Genomic DNA, 19,948 nt, shown 5'->3' on the forward strand with positions numbered 1-19,948 from the left:
ACCTCATGTTGCTTATGTCTTTATACTGACTATCTAGTTGACTGTCCATCAGTCTGTCAGTAAGGCTAAGCAACATTGAGCTAAATTTTCTGACCCATTTGGCCTTTTAAGAAATAATTGTTATCCTGTTCTATTTAGACTTTATTTTATTTGATTATTGTTAATATTTTATAAGTAATTAAAATCACTTGATCAATAAATTGTGAAACCTGCCTTCGAGTTATAGCTCTATGCATATTCGACTTAGAGGTCAATTTAAGCCTATTGACTAGGCTGACCCCCTGTCTCTTGGGTTGGGCCTATACAAGTTAATTCCCCTTATTCTATAGTGCCCTTTCCCCTCGGTGACAGATTCACTGACAGAAAAAAAGAAAGCCATCAATTTTTTTACTAAACTTTTCAAGGTTAGAATAAAAACTTTAAAAATTTGAAATTTTTAAAATGATTTTTTGTGTTTGCAGATGGCCCCTTAAGTCTGCATGAATCCACCATTATGATGAATTCAGACTCGGGGCAGTCCCCGGACAAGTCGGGGAGTCAGTCCACGGAGGACACTTCCCAGAATCCCACAGAACAAATGAACGGCCAGATCAACTACGACGAACTCTGCAACGTCAAGAACCTTAAGGTAAGCAAGCTGTTTTAAAAACCTTTACAATATATTGAATAAAAATTTTAATTTGCTCTTGATGAATGCAAGATTTGATACACAACATTTATTTCCAGTTCTTACATGAATGATTTTCTTTTGCTTCCTTAAGAAAAAAAGTTCTACACATTCCGCTCTCATTACATTACAGAAATTCTCATTATCGTCTATTCATAAAATATAATTACACTTGATCTCTCTATCTAAGAGTTTTTACTTTTGAATAGCCAATCAGAACTTGTGTTTTATAAGCCTCATAGGAAACAATACTCAACAATCAAAACCTGTCTCTTAAGTCTCAGAAAGTAATGCTAGCCAATTAAAACTTGTCTTTTAAAAGTCTCATGGTAAACAATGCAAGTGGCCAATCAAAACATGTCTCTTATAAATCTCATGGCAAATAATGGTCTCTGTTTACACTGTTAGAATGATGAGGTGCTATCCAGGGTCAGCGAACTTGTGCAAGCTCTTCGGGGATTGGACGAATATGACCGTGGAGAAACCATGAAAATCCTAAAGAGTATCGGCGACACATACTGGAGTTATCGAGGCTTTTGGGTCAAAATCGGCGACACCTTGGCCGACGAAGGATTCGCTGGTATGTATGTTGAATTGTCAATGGTTTCTTGAACTTAACTCTAAAATTCAGGCATATTGCATGGTGGCATATCTCTGCCCCTTGTGTGCAAGTTATTTTTCCATCAAATATGTCAACATGCAACATAACTATGTTGACATGCAAGAAAATTGCAATCAGATAAGAATAAAACAAAATCTAAAAAATTCTCAAATATCGCCCACTTGTGACATCCAAGATGCTAGATGCTACCTTTTTATGTCGACATGTAACTTATTTATGTTAACATGCAAGATAAATATGCTGACATGCAACTTATTTATGTCAACATGCAACTTATTTATGTCAACATGCAACTTATTTATGTCAACATGCAACTTGCAAGTTGCATGTCGACATAAATAAGTTGCATGTTGACATCAATAGGTAGCGTATATCTAGCATCTTGCATGTCACATGTTGGCGATATTTGAAATTTTTTAAAACTCTTATTTTATTGCAGTTTTCTTGCATGTCAACATAGTTATGTTGCATGTTGACATAACTATCTCGCATGTCAACATATTTATCTTGCATGTCCACATAATTAATAGAAAAATAACTTGCACACAAGGGGCAGAGATATGCCACCATAGTATTGTGTATAAAAACAAGTTTTTGGATAAATGATATACAGGTAACTGTAGTTCAGTATCCGGTTTATAAATACATGAGTTTTTTTAAAGATCTACTTTTTACTATTCTTAATCTGCTTTTGTAAAAAGTAATATCTGCTGGTTTTCATATAAAAATAACAATTTTATCAGTGGATCTTTAAATTCTTTCCCAAGAGATAACGATGAAAATCTTAAAGACGTTGAACGGGAAGGGCATCTTTAAGAACGACTCCATCTGGTTCCCAGTCTACTACTGTTTTAATACTCTGTGGAACTATTCCGATGCATCGCTCAAACTGGCCAAGGTAGATAGTTACAATTAAATTTCCATATCTCAGACTTTGCTGAACTGAGAAAAAACTTCTTCTGCGAAGATGTCCAGGTATCAAAGTTGAGGAGAAACGTTTAAGATATGAGTTAAGGAAAACTTTTTGGATAGATATCAAAGATGAGATTAAACTTTTTAAATATCCAGATATCAAATTTTAATGGAAATTTCTAAGATATCCAGATATCAAAGTTGAGGAGAACCTTTTAGAATATGAGAGAAGGAAAAACTTTTGGATAGATATCAAAGATGAGGTATAACTTTTAAGATATTGAGATATCAAATTTGAGGGGAAATTTCAAAGGTATCTAGATATCTAAGTTTAGGGAAAACTTAATAGATATCCAGATATTAAGGTTGATTTAGCATCATGATGTAATATATGAAATGTAAATGCAGCATGCCGATTTTTCCTCTCATAAGATGCTTCAATTTGTTCGAAACATAAAGAATTAAGTTATTTTGAATTGTTATATGGAATTGAAAATACTTTTTTATTGAAAATTTTGATATCCGAATGTAGCGCGTTTACATCAATTACCTTTGATGATATTTTTTAATGTGTATTTTCCATAGTCCATTGCTGAGAATGACGGAGTGAGATTTTTTACAATAAACTGTGATCACGCACCTTACATCAAAAACCTGCATTCTAAGGTAAGGTTATCTTTAAGGCCACATAAAATTAATCATTAGTGTCTCAGAAATGAAGGAAATTTTAGAGTGAAATCTAACTTTTTATTCAGGCCAATTAACAGCATAATATAATTTGTGTCTTTGTATTTCTGTAGGTAACTGTTTCTCTATAGTTGTCACTTTGTAATTTAAAGTAATGAAAGGTGAATTTAATTTGGCTTTTATTTAATGTTTTTTTGGTTTTTTTTTTTTTTTTTTTTTGGGGGGGGGGGTCAATCCCCTTCATCACTGGTTAATAGTAATTAGATGTTTAATTTAGAAATGGCAGAATTATCTACTTTTTAAATGACTATTACCATCTTGGGTATTTTAGGAGATGGGGAAGGGGGTTGAATTGTTGCAATGGTTATTTTCTACTTTTCAAATTCTTTGTTGTAGAATGTGTATTATGTAGTGAAAGCCTCCATGAGTATTTTACACAACATTTCTCGAACCACCGATATACATCACTATTTCAAAGACAACGGGACAACGGAGGTAAGCTACATGTTCCAGTCATTACTAGTGTATGGAGGTCAATCTTATGACGATACAAGATTTCCAATGAAAAATTGAGTCTGTGTTTTTTTTAAACTGTTATGGCTTTCCAATGAACTAATTTTATAATTATAAAGTATTTCAGAAAATTTGCAAAACATCAATTTGTAAATAGTGAACTCTAAAAATTGTTGTTCATAGTTTGTAACAAATTGGTTTCTGCAAACTTATACTGTAAGTAATAGATTGCAGATGATTTGCAATGAAAACTTTTAAATAAATTTACCACTGAAATAAAACAAAAGTTTGACATATTACAAGGAACTAGGAGAAAGTCAAACAAAACTACAGAAACATCTTTTCAGGTACTATCATGCTGTGAAAGATTATGCCAAAAACTGGCAGTTTCCTTTGCAACTGATAAATGAAACAAATTCAGTCAAGCATGATGCTGTGACCACGCCCGGATGTCTGGTACATAACTAGGCGATGGTGCATGTTCATTTGGGGAATTAAGCTCAAGGGGAATAAGTAAATCAAGAATGCACAAAGTCCAAATGGCAGGATATGAGAAATGTTTATTAAAGATTGAATGTTAAATAATCCAATCTACACACGCAGGTAACAACATTAATGAGCAAGTCTTGTTCCTAACTGTAATTTAGAGGAGGGGCCTAAACAGATGAATTAGAAATTTGTCTCCTAACACTCTACATGATTTCCTAGCTTCGCCCTACATCCTTTCAGTCCGAAGTCTCAAAGCTAACTCTCTTCTAAAAGAACTAATGTACAAGAATTAATTTCTCTATGAATTGCCTAAGGTAAAGTTGTCACTTAGGGCTAATCAAATAATTAAGTTATCAGTGTCATCCCTTTGATGTGAAGAAGTCAAAGTGGTTTTGTTTACCCTAACTAACACCTATGAGTGCCCAGTGTCATGAGCAGTGTCACTGACAATAAGGATTAACAATTACTGTGAAATCACTAAATATTCTAGGGGATTAAGAAATAAACAACAGCTTGGACAACCTTTAGAAATAAATAATAAGGAATGCTTTAGATGTCAATAAGGAATTGCTAAGTATGGGAACATATAAAATAAGAATAAAGTAAAATAAAGTAGACTATGAAAATATATGCTAAAAGTTATCAAAAGTGAAATGGATGTCATTTCACTGGTGATATGCTCCCCCTACTTCACAAAAAGATTTCTCCTGAAATCTCAGAATACCATAAGTCAATCCTGCCTTCTTTTTTTTTTCATAAATGGCAAAATTAATAACACATATTATCTGATACATGTAGCAGGTCAATTATTTTTATGAAAATATCATTAACCTAAAGGCACAGGGTCAGTATAGATAATAATATCCTAAATTTAAGAAATGTCTAAACCAGGAAAAATATACTCTAAAAGTATTAATTCCTAAGGGCGTGGATTCCTTATTGATTAAATGAATTCTAAACTATAGCTACTATATACATGTTTATACAAGGGCCCATTATGGAAAAAAAAAAGGAGGGGAAAAAAATAAAAATCAAGACTTGCATGTACAATGCATAAAAAAAAATAGTAAATACATACATTGAACAATAGAGCTATAAAATTTAAAAGATGCTATTTCACTTTATATTGTTCATAATGAAAATATAATGTCTCTCTGAAAACAGCATCATAAATGTCACATCAGTCCATGGAATGAATAGACGAAATGAATAAGTCATGTTTCACATAATCACAAAAGTCGTTGTATTGGTTCTGTATTGGTTTTGTATTGGTTTGTCGATTTGCACTTGGTTTTCTTAAGTTTGTAATTTGTACTGTTCATTGGTTTTGATGACCTCAGACAGGAACTGCAGCAAGTGGACGTCTCCACAAAGAACTTCTACCAGTAACTGGGAAAAACTGCAACCTGGTTCATGATCATGACATCCCCTGAGGGAGTTCCATCATGATAAACAATAAGTCATGACATCCCCTGAGGGAGTTCCATCATGATAAACATTAAGTCATAACATCCCACCAGTAGGGAGTTCCATCATGACAAAAAAAAAAAATTATATCAAAAGAGCTATAACATCCCATGTTTGCTATAGGAGTTCCATTATAGCTTATATCAAAGGTGTTCATGGCATTGGAAAAAGGGTGGCATCGGTTTATGTTGACCTGGAATCTGCAAATTTGGGCATAGGACAAGGCATGATAAATGATCAATCAGTAAGCACAACCACAAGAAATCAACATGTGACACAACAGAACTACCTTTTATAATTATAGATTACTTAAAGAAAAGAAAATTAAATAGCAATAGTATTTGAGATACAAAATTTAGCAAAAATGACTTATGATTTCAAGGTGTTAAGAAAAATAATTTTGATGGAAAAGTTAATAAACTGAGATAGAGCATTACGCCGTTCCCCAGCAGTTTAAGGAACTACAAGAGTTTCCGCTGGTTCATAACTTACAGGCGTTCTAATGCTATTCAGTAAATTAAACAAAATTCAGAATCTTTAAAGAAAAACAGAAGGGAAATTATTTTAAAATATTGTCAAAAAAATAAAATAAATTTGAGTTGTGTATATTTATCCTGGGTCCTTGGAATTTGATGATAGTGCGCTGCGCAGTCACACTACCTAGCACTATGTACAGGACACAGAATAAATATCAGATGACCTAATTGGGAAAATATAATAGAGTGATTTTAAATTTTTTTTTTTTTTGAAAGATTAAATTGTATTAAGCTGAGAAATTTAGAGGTCTGCATTTGTATGGAAGAGTTTGACATGATCATAGAGTTTTGTTTTGAATGCTAAAATGCCTTCTGGAGAAGAGTGACAATTTTTCAAGAGCCTGGCTTTTGAGGGAGTAAGATGATGCATAAAAAGTGTTGGTCTGTGTTTGAGGAAGAAGACTCTGGATACAGGAAAGTATTGGGTGCTGTTCCTGTTTATGACCTCGCATCCTTTCCCTGATTTACAGTCACTGATTTCTTGTTCAAGTTTTTTGAAGAAAGGCTTAAACAAATGGCTTGGAACCTCATGAGCGTACTTTGCATTTGTAGTAGATCCATCATGATTTTCGAGATAAAACATGATATGAGTGCCTCTGCGGTCAATGGAAGCATGGTAGATTTGTTGTTGACTCTTGGGAGGGAGTGAAAGGGCTTGTACAGATTCCTGTTTGTTAAAATGCTTTTTGTTGGGTCGCTTCCTTTTCTTTCCCTTGGCATTATAGAGGGAATGGAAGGTGTCCTTTAATGTTTTTGGGATTTGGGTTCCGTCTTGCCAAGAAGTTTGAGCTGCACCTTTGAATTTGATTTTGTAAATAGGCTTCCCTTGGTAAAGGCTGTATTCAAGGATTTTGTCTATTTGGTCCATAGAAAATGGTTTTGATTGTTTTTCGTTTGGTTTTTCACATTTTGAATTTCTTTTCTGTTTGTTTTGAGTTTTGGTTTGATTATTTGGGTTCGAGTGGAGGTTTTTGATGTTGGGAATCATGAGCTGCATTTCTGATGCATTGGTCATCATCATTATCATCATTATCCTCTTCAGCATCATCTTCATGAAGAAGCTGATTTTCATCATCAGCCGGAAGTTGATCAGCATCAGCTTGATGCTGGTCAGCATTTGGAGGAGGAATTTCCTCAGTATCTTGGTTGTCCAATTCTTCAGGATTGAGTACAACATCTTGATATTCCGGTAAGAAATAGTGAGGTCTCTCGTCAGGATTATGGTAAGTTTTTAGTCTTTTGGCATGTACTAGACTCTTCAGAATTTTGTGGTCTGAATCTCTTCGGAGTTTAAAAGTATGGTTTGGTCCCTGGTAAATTACTGAATATGGACCAACCCATTTCTGTAAAAGTTTGGGAGATTTTCCTTTAGGAACATGGCTGCAGTAGAGCCATACTGTGGAGCCAAGCATGAAGTCTGGTTCTTGTGCACGTTTATCATGCTGCTGAGTGTACTTCTGTTGATGTTGTCGAATGTTTTCAGCAGCAACTTCTCTGCATATTTTAAGTTGTTCCAGAACACGCATAAGATGTAATTTGGGTTCATGTGCCATGGATGGTTTTGGGGTTAGAGCGACATCAACAGGAAGGCGCATCTTCTGTCCAAACAACAAGTGAAATGGTGAAAACATTGTTGATTGTGTGGCAGGTGTAGATCTGTATGCCATGAGGACAGCCGGAATAAACTTCACCCAGTCAGATTGGTCCTTGTTACAGTATGATCTTAGTGTTTGGCTGATAAATGAGTTCATCCTTTCACAAGCAGCATTTGTTTGTGGGTGGTAAGCACTTGTATAGTGTCTGGTTACTTCAAAAAGTTCACAGAGGGCTTGGACTAATTTTGACATGAAATTTTGTCCCCGGTCTGAAATAAGTGTCCTTGGTGCTCCATATCTCGCAAATATCTCAGCGAAGAGTACTCTGGCAACCTCAGTGGCTTCCATAGATTTCAAAGGAAAGGCCTCGCACCATTTTGAAAAGCTGTCAACAACTAAGAGAAGGTACCTATCTTTGTTTGGTGTAATGGGTAATTCCAGGAAGTCCATATGCCATCTGCTGAAAATGTCCTCAATAGGGAGTGGTCTCAAAGGTATTGGCTTCTGATGTTTAGAGTTTTTGGACTGTTGACACGTTTCGCAAGTTTTGATGTATTGTTCAATGTCTGAATACATATTTGGCCAGTAGTATTTGGCGCGGATAGCAGCATACGTACGTTCATGTCCTTGGTGTCCGCCACCAGCAATACAGTCATGATATGAGAGAAGAATATCATTCCGGAGGGGTGCAGGAATGCAAAGTTGTCTAATAAGACATTGATCTGGAGATTGGTTCCTAGCACGTTCCTTGTAAAAGTGGAAAAGAAGTCCATTAATAATTTCATAGTGGAAGGATTTTGCAACTATTGCCGTAGCTTGCTTAACATTTTGCGGCAAATTTTCTGTTCTTTTGTAATCAATAATTGCCTGAAAGTCTGGACAATTTTCTTGCAGATGCTGGAGGGTTGGATTGTCTGAAATATGATCATCATGTTGATCGGCTGTATTTAGGGCAAGAATTTCAGGTTTCCTTGGTTGATTGTCTTCTGGATATTCAAAGGTTGTGGCAATGAACTCTTTCGTGGAAGCTTCAATGGATCCAATGGCTGGCAAATCATCATCTGATGGAGAACATGGTTGGTCTGAAGGTGGATATTCACGACGGGAAAGACAGTCTGCATTCTGGTTCCTAGTTCCTGGGCGATGCTGTATTTTAAATTTGTACTGCTGAAGGAATAGAGCCCAGCGTCCTAGTCTGCCTAATGCATCTTTGTTGGTATCCAACCAACGAACTGTGATGTTGTCAGTGAAGACTGTGAACTCAGCACTGGTAAGGTAGGCTTTGAAGGTTTTAATGGCTTCAATCAAAGCGAGTCCTTCTTTATGGTTTATATGCCATCGTTTTTCTTGATCCCTGAGTGCACGTCCTCCATATGCGATAACATTCTCAAGTCCTTGTGGGTTTATTTGTCCCAAGACGTATCCAATGGCAGCATCAGAAGCATAGACAGACAATACAAATGGTTTGCTAAAATCAGGAAAGGCAAGGATGGGTGCTGAAGTTAATTTCCTCTTCAGAAGATTGAAAGCATCAGTGTGTTCTGGTTTCCACTGGAATTTGATATTTTTCTTAAGAAGATTCAATAAGGGAGCACAGATTTTGCTATAGTCTTTGATGAATTTCCTGTAATAGTTGCACATCCCAAGGAAGCTGCGGACATGTTTAGAATTTCGAGGTTGTGGGAAGTCAGCCACTGCAGCAATCTTAGCTCTGTCTACTTCAACTCCTTTCTCAGAAATGATGTGTCCAAGGTATTTTACTTCTTGGGCAGCAAAGTGACATTTTGTTGGCTGGAGAGTAAGATTGGCTTTACGAAGTTTTTGAAAGATAAGATCTAAATGCTGTAAATGTTCATCAAATCTTTTAGAAAAAACCAAGATGTCATCAATGTAGATGAGAGCAATTTTCCAATTTAGTTCCTGTAAAACTTTTGTCATCAGCATCTGGTAACTTGTTGGAGCATTTGTTAAGCCAAAAGGAAGTCGTTTGAACTGGTAAAGACCTTGATGTGTGATAAATGCAGTTTTGTGCTTTGTTTTCTCATCCAAGGGCACTTGCCAGAATCCACTAGCTAAGTCTAAGACACTGAAAATTTTGGATTTAGAATCAGCTATTGTGTCAAAAACTTCATCTAATTTTGGAATTGGAAAGGAAACAAGCTCTGTGATGGAATTCAGTTTCCTATAATCTACTGCAAATCTGTATTGTCCGTTAGACTTTTTCACCATAACGACTGGACTTTGGTAAGGAGAAGTTGATTCCTCAATGACATCATTTTTCAACATTTCTTGAATCTGACGTTCTGTCTCCTGGCGCATCTTTGGATTCTGTGAATATCTTGGAGTGCGGACTGGCTTGTCAGTGTTGGTGATGATAGAGTGTGTGTGAAGGTTTGTTTTGCCAAGTTCGGTGGCATCTTTGGCAAATACATCTCTGTTTCGTCCAATCAGATCTTGGAGTTGTTGAATTTGAGCAGTAGAAAGATTTTGTTCTTCAATATGGACTTGCAGGGTTTTGGCGATAGATATATGATCTGTAGTAGAAGCCTTAGACTGACTGGTGTGTGTGTCAGAGGAGTGTGTGTCAAAGCAAATAATGTAATTGTTGTCTATGTTGAACACTTTAGAAACAACAGAATTTGCTTTCAACAGGACTGATTTGTTCAGAGGATTTAGTATCCTATAAGGAAGTGTGTTGTTTACACACGTAGCAATGCATTTGCTTCCAACCAGATTCTTGTTTGTAAGAGGGTTGACTGGTTCAAGGAAGACTTGTGAACCATGAGGTATGTTGGAGACAAAGAGTGAAAGTGTGTATTCTGAAAGAGGTGGTAACAGAATATCTGATTGCGTTCGAGCAAGAGAAACATGTTTCTGGTTGTCATGTTGGATATCAGGTGTTGAAATAGAGGCAATGGTTGTTTCATTGTGAAAAGACACATATTTATGGGTTAGATCTATTACAGCGTTGTTTTGCTCTAGAAAGTCTTGGCCTAAAATGATAGTGTGGGGCAAATTTTCCAAAATATGAAAGGTATGGGGCATTTTTAAACCATTGATATCTATTTCAAGATCTGTTTGACCAAGAATAGCATGTGATGTGTTGCAAACACCTGTGACAGCACAGAGATCTGATTTGTAAATATGGGGATTTTTGAAAAGTTTCCTCAAAAATTTGTTGCAAACAACAGAAATATTAGCACCGGTATCAACAAGGGCATTGATATGAAAGTGAGAGAGCTTGATTTGAATTTTGTTCTTATTGGTAATTGCCGCTGAAATAGTAGCCAAAAAGTTGTTGGGATTTGAAGTATGTTGGGACATTGATGGGATTTCAAGTGAGGGAGCCATTATCAGTGATAAAAACAGCGAAACAATAATCAATCTATAAATGTCAAAAATAATAACAATAGAAAGTTATCTAAACTGTGTCACATGTGATAAAAGTGGCTGTACTCACCAACAGGAACTGGCACACTGTCTCTGTATGGATTAATGGTCTTCTTTCCTTTTCATAAGAATGTTAGAGTCACAAATCACAGTTTTTGACAGCACAGAAATCCTGCAGAAATCCAAAAAGTCCCGGAATGTTTAATTCAGTGAGAGGAATTCCATAAGATTCGAACCGGATTCTCGACCACTCTGTGACCACGCCCGGATGTCTGGTACATAACTAGGCGATGGTGCACATTCATTTGGGGAATTAAGCTCAAGGGGAATAAGTAAATCAAGAATGCACAAAGTCCAAATGGCAGGATATGAGAAATGTTTATTAAAGATTGAATGTTAAATAATCCAATCTACACACGCAGGTAACAACATTAATGAGCAAGTCTTGTTCCTAACTGTAATTTAGAGGAGGGGCCTAAACAGATGAATTAGAAATTTGTCTCCTAACACTCTACATGATTTCCTAGCTTCGCCCTACATCCTTTCAGTCCGAAGTCTCAAAGCTAACTCTCTTCTAAAAGAACTAATGTACAAGAATTAATTTCTCTATGAATTGCCTAAGGTAAAGTTGTCACTTAGGGCTAATCAAATAATTAAGTTATCAGTGTCATCCCTTTGATGTGAAGAAGTCAAAGTGGTTTTGTTTACCCTAACTAACACCTATGAGTGCCCAGTGTCATGAGCAGTGTCACTGACAATAAGGATTAACAATTACTGTGAAATCACTAAATATTCTAGGGGATTAAGAAATAAACAACAGCTTGGACAACCTTTAGAAATAAATAATAAGGAATGCTTTAGATGTCAATAAGGAATTGCTAAGTATGGGAACATATAAAATAAGAATAAAGTAAAATAAAGTAGACTATGAAAATATATGCTAAAAGTTATCAAAAGTGAAATGGATGTCATTTCACTGGTGATAATGCTAAGGATCGAGTAAAGAAAACAGCAGAATTAACTACAGTACATTCTTTGATATCTTCTAACCTCGGATGGTTTTTTTTTTCAGGTGATGCTAAAGTTTGCTACCTCGAAGGATTTGACGTACGAGATGTTGAAGGTCATGTCCCTTCTGACCTTGGCCCATATAGTGGAGGAGGAGGACAACGACAAGCTTATAGATGAAACAGGTATGGCGAGACAGATCTTATGTATGGGGGGAGGAGAAGGATGGAGGATGGGGGGGGGGGGGGGGGGTTAAAGGGTCGAGGGGTTACTGTTGGCAGAAAACTCCATTTGTTTCAAAATATTTTGATTGTTTGCTGTCTAATTATAGCTGAGATTCTTTCACTGATTCATAACCTATAGATCTACAGCTCTTCTGAATTTTTTTTTTTGGGGGGGGGGGGGGGGGAGTGGAAAGAGGGGGGAGGGGGTATGTAGGCAAAAAGCTCTCTGATTCAAACATGTTGATTATTTGCTGTCTAATGTCTATTATTACATAATCGACATATCTACAGCTCTTTTGTAAAATGCAGCCAAAGGCTATACAGTGTGTCTTTTTTCCGTTCAGGTGCTATCGACTGTTGTGTGAGGTATATTCTTAAAGCTCTGAGTTCAGAGAAGAGGCGACACCTTGGGTTCACTCCGCACGAATTGATGGATGGGATGAGTAAACTAGCCGTCAATGATAAAAACAAGAAAAAGGTAAAAAAAATGCAGATTTTAGGGCTAGAGCACAGATTATATGTGTGGAAAAAAATTAATTTCACACAGTTTGAATCATTAACATTTAAGGTGAAGAACTTGTGAGTTATCCTTTATTTTTGAACTATTTCAATATACCGCATATCTGGTAATTTTTGCGATTATCTAATTTCGCTTTTTTTTTTAGATCTCTTTCAAATCTCAAAATATTGAATACACGGAAATTGTATCCTGTATATATACAGTAGACACTTTTAAATACGCATAAAATGACTGTTGAAAATTAAAAATGCTACATATATTCCCCATTTTCGCAACTTTTGCGACACAAAAAAAAAAAACGGATATACGATATCAAATTCAACATTCTTTCCCTGGTGACCCTCATTCACCTCCCCACCCCACCCCCTCAGATACTGTAAACCAATTTTTATTCGGGCGACTTTATTGTGCGATTAACTGCAGATAAACTGGATCGCAATGACTATTGTTCGCGACCAAGCCTTATCCAGACCGTTATTGTTATAAAAACTATAGACAAAGGATTGACTAGCAGCAAGAAATATTCGCGACAACAAGGCTCTCGCTAACCTCGCGAAAATTTCTCGCACGTGAATAAAAGTTGGTTTACAGTAATTGATTCAACATATTAAGAAAGAATGCATGAACAAAGGTATTAATTACATCTTTCTTTGTTTATCTTGTTTACAGATAGTTGATGCGGGCGCCCTGCCCGTTTTCCTGACTATGCTCAAGGGCAGTCACAAAGAAGAGCAGGCAAACGCGGCCCGCGCGATATGGACGCTGTCCTTTGACAAAGAGGTTTGTCGACAGATCGTGGAGTTTCCAGAGATGATGGAAACGTTGGAGGCGCTCAAGACAAGCCAGGACAAGGAGGTCGTCAAAAACGTCAACGGAGCACTCTTTGTGTTGAAGGGAGAAAACGATGTATCAAAACGTAAGGGCGGAAAGATTTTGAAAAATTTGGTCTGAAATTTTTTCTAGATTTACTGTGGTTTCATCAATATTCGTTGAATACCAGTTTTCGTTGATTTCGTTGTTAAGTTTATCCTTGAAATTAAATATTCATTGAACTGCAGTTTCTACTAATATTTTGTATTGATAGGGTCATTGGCCACGAATTTACGTATCCTTGAAACTGTGATTTTCACTTTATCCACGAAAATTAATACCCTTGAATATTAATGAAACCACAGTATAAATTGTATATTTCAATTTTAAGCTGTTCAGGATAACAATTAGAGCCTCTTTGGTCTTGATTTTTTTTATTTAAAAGACACATACGGGGGAAATTTTTTTTTAAGCCACGGGATTCCCCATTTATAGGAAATTTCTCACTTTTAGTGCATTACTTTGCATTGAAAAAAAAACCGTTATAGCATTCTTCTGCTAACATTGCAGAACTTAATGCAATTTTATATAATTTTTTTATAATAATTTGCCATTTACTACTACATTAATACCATAAAATATGCCATAAAAACAAAAATGTTATATGTAATTAAAAATGTTTATGAATGACATATAAACATAATAAGTTTTCATGCATTCAACCTAAATATCTTTCAGGTCCAAAATCTGCCAAGAAAAACAAGGGCCATGTGTTTATTAGTTACTCTTGGAACGAGAAGGAAGTTATCATGAAACTGAGAGAGAGGTTAAAAGTGAGTAGCCAGGATTTCCTCTGTCCATTGTCTTTTTAAGTTGAATTACCGTACTATTTAAAACCATCTTTATTTGTATTTTCATAATAAATCAAGTTACACTCGCTATACAAAATAAGTTTATCTTCAAAAGTTCAAATTGATATAACTTTGTCAATTACAGGTTTTTGTAGAGAGCGAAAGCTCGATCTGCCAGTGTTTTTTTTTTTATTTCTTTATTGCATTGACTCCTCTCAGCATGATTTTAGTTCATAGGCTTCAATTTATCCAATTTCAAGACATCATCCGCAAATTAGAATCTAAACACTAGACAAAATGAGATTTTGCTCTGAAACAAAAATTAAAATGATCCTATATTCCATATATTTGAATTACTTTTATAGATAATAGAAATAATTTTAAACTTGTAATGAATTTAACAGTTTTTCATAAAAAAATTAAATATTTTGACAGAAAGAAGGGGTAGAAGTGTGGATAGATGTGGAGAGGATGGGTGGATCCACATTATCCGCAATGGCTGAGGCAGTGGAGAATGCAGCTGTCGTATTGATCTGTATGTCGGAGAAATACAAGCAGAGCCCCAACTGTCGACTTGGTGAGTGCTGGTCATAACAAATAGGGAGTGAATTATTAGCTATCTGTAAATTCCTTATTTTATGTGTGTATTTAATTTCACAATTTCACTGTTTTTATATGTATCAAATTGTGAGAATATAAAATCGTAAGCATCATTTTTTTTGCTCTAATTTTGAATAGTTTAAATCTGTTTGAAAAATAAAAGCAAGATTTTTTTCAAGCAAGTAACCACTGCTTAGCGCAATTAAAAAAAGTTTATTATTTAGAATATGATGGCGAGTGTGTGAGTTGGTGTGTTTGTGTGTGGATTTTGAGGGTGTAATTGTGTGTATGCTTGTATTTCAAAAAATAAATAAATCATATAAAAAAAAAAAAAAAGATTTTAAAATCCATGAGGCTTGCTTCTCATGATTTTAAGCGAATATTAGTCCCTCGTGTTAAATTAGGAATCATCAGTATCCAAAGCCATTGGATTCTTTTGGGGAATGGCTATAATAACGTATATCCTTTTTTTTTTGCTTGTCACAAAATTTGCGAAAAATTGGGAAAATTTGTAACATTTTTAATTTGCATCAGTCATTTCTTACGATTTTAAAAAGTTTCTTGTAGAAAATGATACAGGATATGATTTCTGCGTATTCAATTATTTGTGATTTAAAAGAGGTTGCAGGAAAAAGCGAAATTTAGATCATTGCGAAAATTACCGGATATACGTTACAACTTTATAAGCTGTAGATTTGGGAAGAGGTGGAGTACATATTAAAGGAATGGTAGGATGTTTAATGTAGCTAGCCTGAGCCATTTGATTCCTTTGGGGATGCATGGCCATAGAATGAGTAAATAAATGTTTTCAAAGCCCAAACTACTGTAAATTCCTAATTAAACACGAGGAATTGATATCCGCGTAAAATCGCGAGAAGCATCCTTCGCGGATTTTAAAATCTCGCCATTATTTTCTGAGAGTTGAAAACTATAAGAAATAAGGAGAAAAGCTCAACGTTCGCGATTTTATATTCTCGCGATTTGGTAGAAACCAGCGGGATCGCGGAATTAAGTACTCGCGTAATATAAGGAATTTACAGTATTTACTGCTTAAATAAAGAATCAGTACACTGTCAAATGTGTGAGTGCTGGACATGTTGGAGGGTTGTTTGCAAACTTGAGCTGTAGGGTTCACTAGGCTTTAAATTCTTCGGATAAATTATTACTCAGAGCCTTGATCGCTAAATAAGTAATGAGTGGGAAATGCCGCTGATTTGATGTGGTGAGACATTTTTATCTCACCTGAACCAAAGGTTCAAATGAGCTTTTCTGATCACCTGTTTTCCGTCGTTCGCCAATCAGTCTCTAAACTTTTCACATTTTTGACTGGTTCAAAGTTTCAGATTCCAAAGCTTTTATTGAAAATGATAAAGCTTCATTTCATTGCACTTAACATGCAATACATCAAAGGAATTTCAGGACCCATGTCACATGATATGTCCATACATCATGCCTGATGACACTTTACATGACTGGTTTTTATCATGGTGTATGTTTACTTGTAGAGGCGGAATACACATTCCAGATGCGTAAAGAATACATTCCACTCATGGTTCAGAAGCGGTATCGCCCGGACGGATGGCTGGGAATGATCCTTGGAGCCAAGCTGTACTTTGACTTCAGCGGGAAATATCCGTTTGAGAAACCTTGGAACGGACTGATGAAAGAATTGAAGGGAATGGGGAGGCTGTCTGTGTTGGAGAACAATGCATTAGGTCAGTATATGTCAACAGGTGTAAATGTTTACAGGTGTACATGTTTACAGGTGTAAATGTTTACAGGTGTACATGAATATGAGTGTCAGTTTGTTAGGTGTCAAAAGATGAAAATGGCTATCTGTTCTCTACTGAAGATTTTTTTTGTTTTCTTTTTGATGTGAAATCATTATTAGTCAGCCAGTCAGAAACAGTGTAATGTTTAACCTAATTGTTACTCTTTTATAATGACAGCAGTTATGTTCATCAACCAGCCAATCAAAAAGATTGTTACATTTTACTTAATGCATGTATTACTCTTTTAGACAGGATAAATCCGTCAGATTAGTCTTTTTCTGGTATCGTATTCAGTAGCAAACCCATTCAAAAGATTTTACATTTTACCATGATTATCTTAATATAGATTATGCAGATAAATGCACCCCTCTTCTGCCATGTTATGTAGCCAGCCAATCAGGAAGATTTTTACATTTTTTATCATGTTATGTTGCCAGCCAATCAGGAAGATTATTTCATTTTACCATTTAATGAAGCCAACCAATCACAAAGATTGTTCTATTTTACTATCACCCAGATAAGACAGATGCCCCTGTTGCTTCTTCCTCTCCTGCCATGTTTAGTAGCCAGCCAAGAAGACAGAGCTCAGTGTCTTCCAAGCTGTATCAAATGAACACAGAGGATGTCTCTAACTGGCTGTGTTCTCTAAAACTTGATGGGTGAGTTTCCATGATTAAATCTAGATTTAACAAGAATTGTCTGATTTTGATTAGGCTATTTTTAAACCTTCTTGCAGATGAAAACAATATTCAAAACATAAAATTTCTGAATTAAGCCAATTGTTTAACATATTAACATATCTGCATGGCATAAGTAATGTACTTATTTTGACAGAAGCTGCTTTCAATAAAAAAATTTGAATAAACAGCCAAATATTTATGAAATTTTCATTTTTCTTTCTTTTTTCTCTCTCCCTTCAGCTGTGTTCCATCCTTTGCACAGTTTGATGGTAAACTTCTGGCTCAGCTGAAATCTATGAAGAACGAAGCAGCAGAGTTCTACTATCACTGTCTGGAAAAGAATTTGAACATGAACCTAGTAGAAATCCTAACGTTCACTGAGGGACTTGAAAAACTTTGAACACAAGTTCAGAAAAAAAAAATATCATAAAAATCTTGAATATTTTTTCATGGAAAAGGTTTAAGCATTCTTTTAGAGAGGATGTGAATAATTGTTCATAAACTGAACCTAGTTCATCAATCACTGTCTGGAAAAGAACTTGAATATGAACCTGCTGGAAATTCGGTTGTTCACAGAGGGACTGGAAAAACCATGAACATGAGATTTGGGAAAAATAATTCTAGAAGTTCTAAATATTTTAAAAAGTAAAACTGGGGGCAATTTTTAAGATAGTGTAAGAACACATTGTTCAATAATTGAACAACTTTTTTCTCTAAATACTATGGGGAACAGGTGTTCAAAATCAGAAAAAAATGTTGAAAAATTTTGGAAATTTTGAACCAGCAAGAAGTATAAGAATATCAACAAAGTTCATTTGATTAAAAGAAATCCTTTAGGTATATAAAATGTGTATGCTATCAGATAACTAGCACCTTTTTGTATGTTTAAAATGTGCTATTTATGGCCATGGTGATTATTTGAAGTATACCTTGCACTTTATCAATGGATGTCAACTTAGTATGCTCTAATTATATCAGGCTATGGAAATTAACCACAGAAATCGTAGTAGGACTTGGTAAAAACCAAGCCTTTCATCACATATGTCATTAGTTAGTCTAGCTATAGAAGTTATCAAGTTACTCAGGTTTCAGGTTAGGCAGGTCAGATTATTGTCCTTATAGACTGGATATATACCGTAAGAAAGAAATTTTGAAAACAATGGATAAGGAATATTTTTGTACAGAACTCTCAGGACCTCAATTATCTTCTTTTTTAAATCAAAATGGATTTGTGTTATTGTAAATAACACAGTCATGTACATGTTCAGATAACACTAAATCATTGACCAAATGAAAGGTTCATGATCATATAAAGGGATTTGCATTTGTTATGATATTCTTCCAAAATTGCCCCCCCCCCCCTTATACATGTATTAGTGGAATTTATGAGAAAGATCAATGGTAATGTTTATATGTGTTGTGACATATATTAACAAGTTGTTTGGGCTTTCATGATTTTGATTGTTTTAATGGTCTACATTTTAACGGTTTTAATGTACTTAATTTCATTTTTATTTGCATTTTGCAGTGAATATACCTGTGATTAAATTTTACTCCAAAAGGGATGGGATTGTAGGGGATTATTGGTAGTTAATTATACCTTTTTTGCTTTTTTGTTTTGTTTATTTTCTTTGCTAAATGTGTTGTTATTTCCTTGTTACATTCCATCTCTCTCTCTCTCTCTCTCTCTCTCTCTCTCTCTCTCTCTCTCCATTCCCCCAGAGCTTTCTGTATGAGCACATTTTTTTACATTATTTTTTATTATTCCATGGGAGAGTTGATCTCAGAATCTGCATTTACAGGGAATGAAACATTTTACCTTTAGGGCATTTATATAGCCAAAATGTCTGTCTATATATTTATGTGTCCATGGTTTTAAATATATTTTGCTATACCATTTTTGTTTTATTGTTTATAATTTTATCCGTTTGCATTTCTTTGTTGCTTGATTCTTATGATTTTTCTATGCAATAAAAACACTGTTCAAACAGGTCTTGCACTTCTTTTGGGGTTTTTAGTCTTTTTTTTTCATTTTCATTTGCAACTTCAACTGGTTCAGTATAAAATACATGTATCAAAAAAATAAAATAAAATCACTTAACATTTGATTGTAAAATATTTGTATTTGTGTAGGTCACTTTTGATCTGTTAAGAAAGGCAAAAAGATTTAAAATTACAGCGACTACTAGTATCAGAATTTTGAAGCATAACAAAGATCTGGCTTTAATCAGATTGTAAAGAAAGGTACCTCTAAATTGCCACAATATTATTTAATTATTTTATTTACCACAACTCTCCCTTTTGATGGAATTTCAAAGTCTATATCGCAAGTAGCTTTAAGGTATTTAGAAATATTGTTCAAAATAACCTTTTATCATATTAAGGTACTTTGATTCTCTGTAAAGACCAATTACTTGTTAGCAAAATTATCAATTCATAGCAATATTTTGTCATACCAATGATATCCAAATGCATTTTGTGTCATTTTATAAATACGATTTTAATTTCTCTTTAAAAAAAATGATGCATCATAGAAATAAAACCTTTGGCCTGAAGTGAGACGCGTCGGTGAACACTTATTGGGGGAAATGAAAACGTTGCCTAA

The 19,948-nt window shown here is 35.0% G+C and overlaps 1 protein-coding gene across 2 annotated transcripts in view; it reads left to right on the top strand.

Moving 5' to 3' along the window:
• LOC128171740 (uncharacterized) overlaps positions 1-18,106 on the top strand; it is a 43,749-nt gene extending 25,643 nt beyond the window's left edge. For both annotated transcript variants that reach the window (XM_052837505.1, XM_052837504.1), the window contains exons 2-14: positions 462-628; positions 1,076-1,247; positions 2,057-2,187; positions 2,787-2,867; positions 3,285-3,383; positions 11,951-12,071; positions 12,455-12,588; positions 13,300-13,546; positions 14,179-14,273; positions 14,727-14,868; positions 16,397-16,606; positions 17,181-17,322; positions 17,584-18,106. In XM_052837505.1, the coding sequence (XP_052693465.1) occupies positions 494-628; positions 1,076-1,247; positions 2,057-2,187; positions 2,787-2,867; positions 3,285-3,383; positions 11,951-12,071; positions 12,455-12,588; positions 13,300-13,546; positions 14,179-14,273; positions 14,727-14,868; positions 16,397-16,606; positions 17,181-17,322; positions 17,584-17,743 (1,869 nt within the window). In that variant the 5' untranslated portion in view covers positions 462-493 and the 3' untranslated portion in view covers positions 17,744-18,106. The remainder of the gene's footprint in view (positions 1-461; positions 629-1,075; positions 1,248-2,056; positions 2,188-2,786; positions 2,868-3,284; positions 3,384-11,950; positions 12,072-12,454; positions 12,589-13,299; positions 13,547-14,178; positions 14,274-14,726; positions 14,869-16,396; positions 16,607-17,180; positions 17,323-17,583) is intronic.
• The last annotated feature ends 1,842 nt before the right edge of the window (positions 18,107-19,948 follow it).

The sequence above is a fragment of the Crassostrea angulata genome, chromosome 2 (assembly GCF_025612915.1).
Source record: "Crassostrea angulata isolate pt1a10 chromosome 2, ASM2561291v2, whole genome shotgun sequence".
In the NCBI taxonomy this organism is placed as follows: Eukaryota; Metazoa; Mollusca; class Bivalvia; order Ostreida; family Ostreidae; genus Magallana; species Magallana angulata.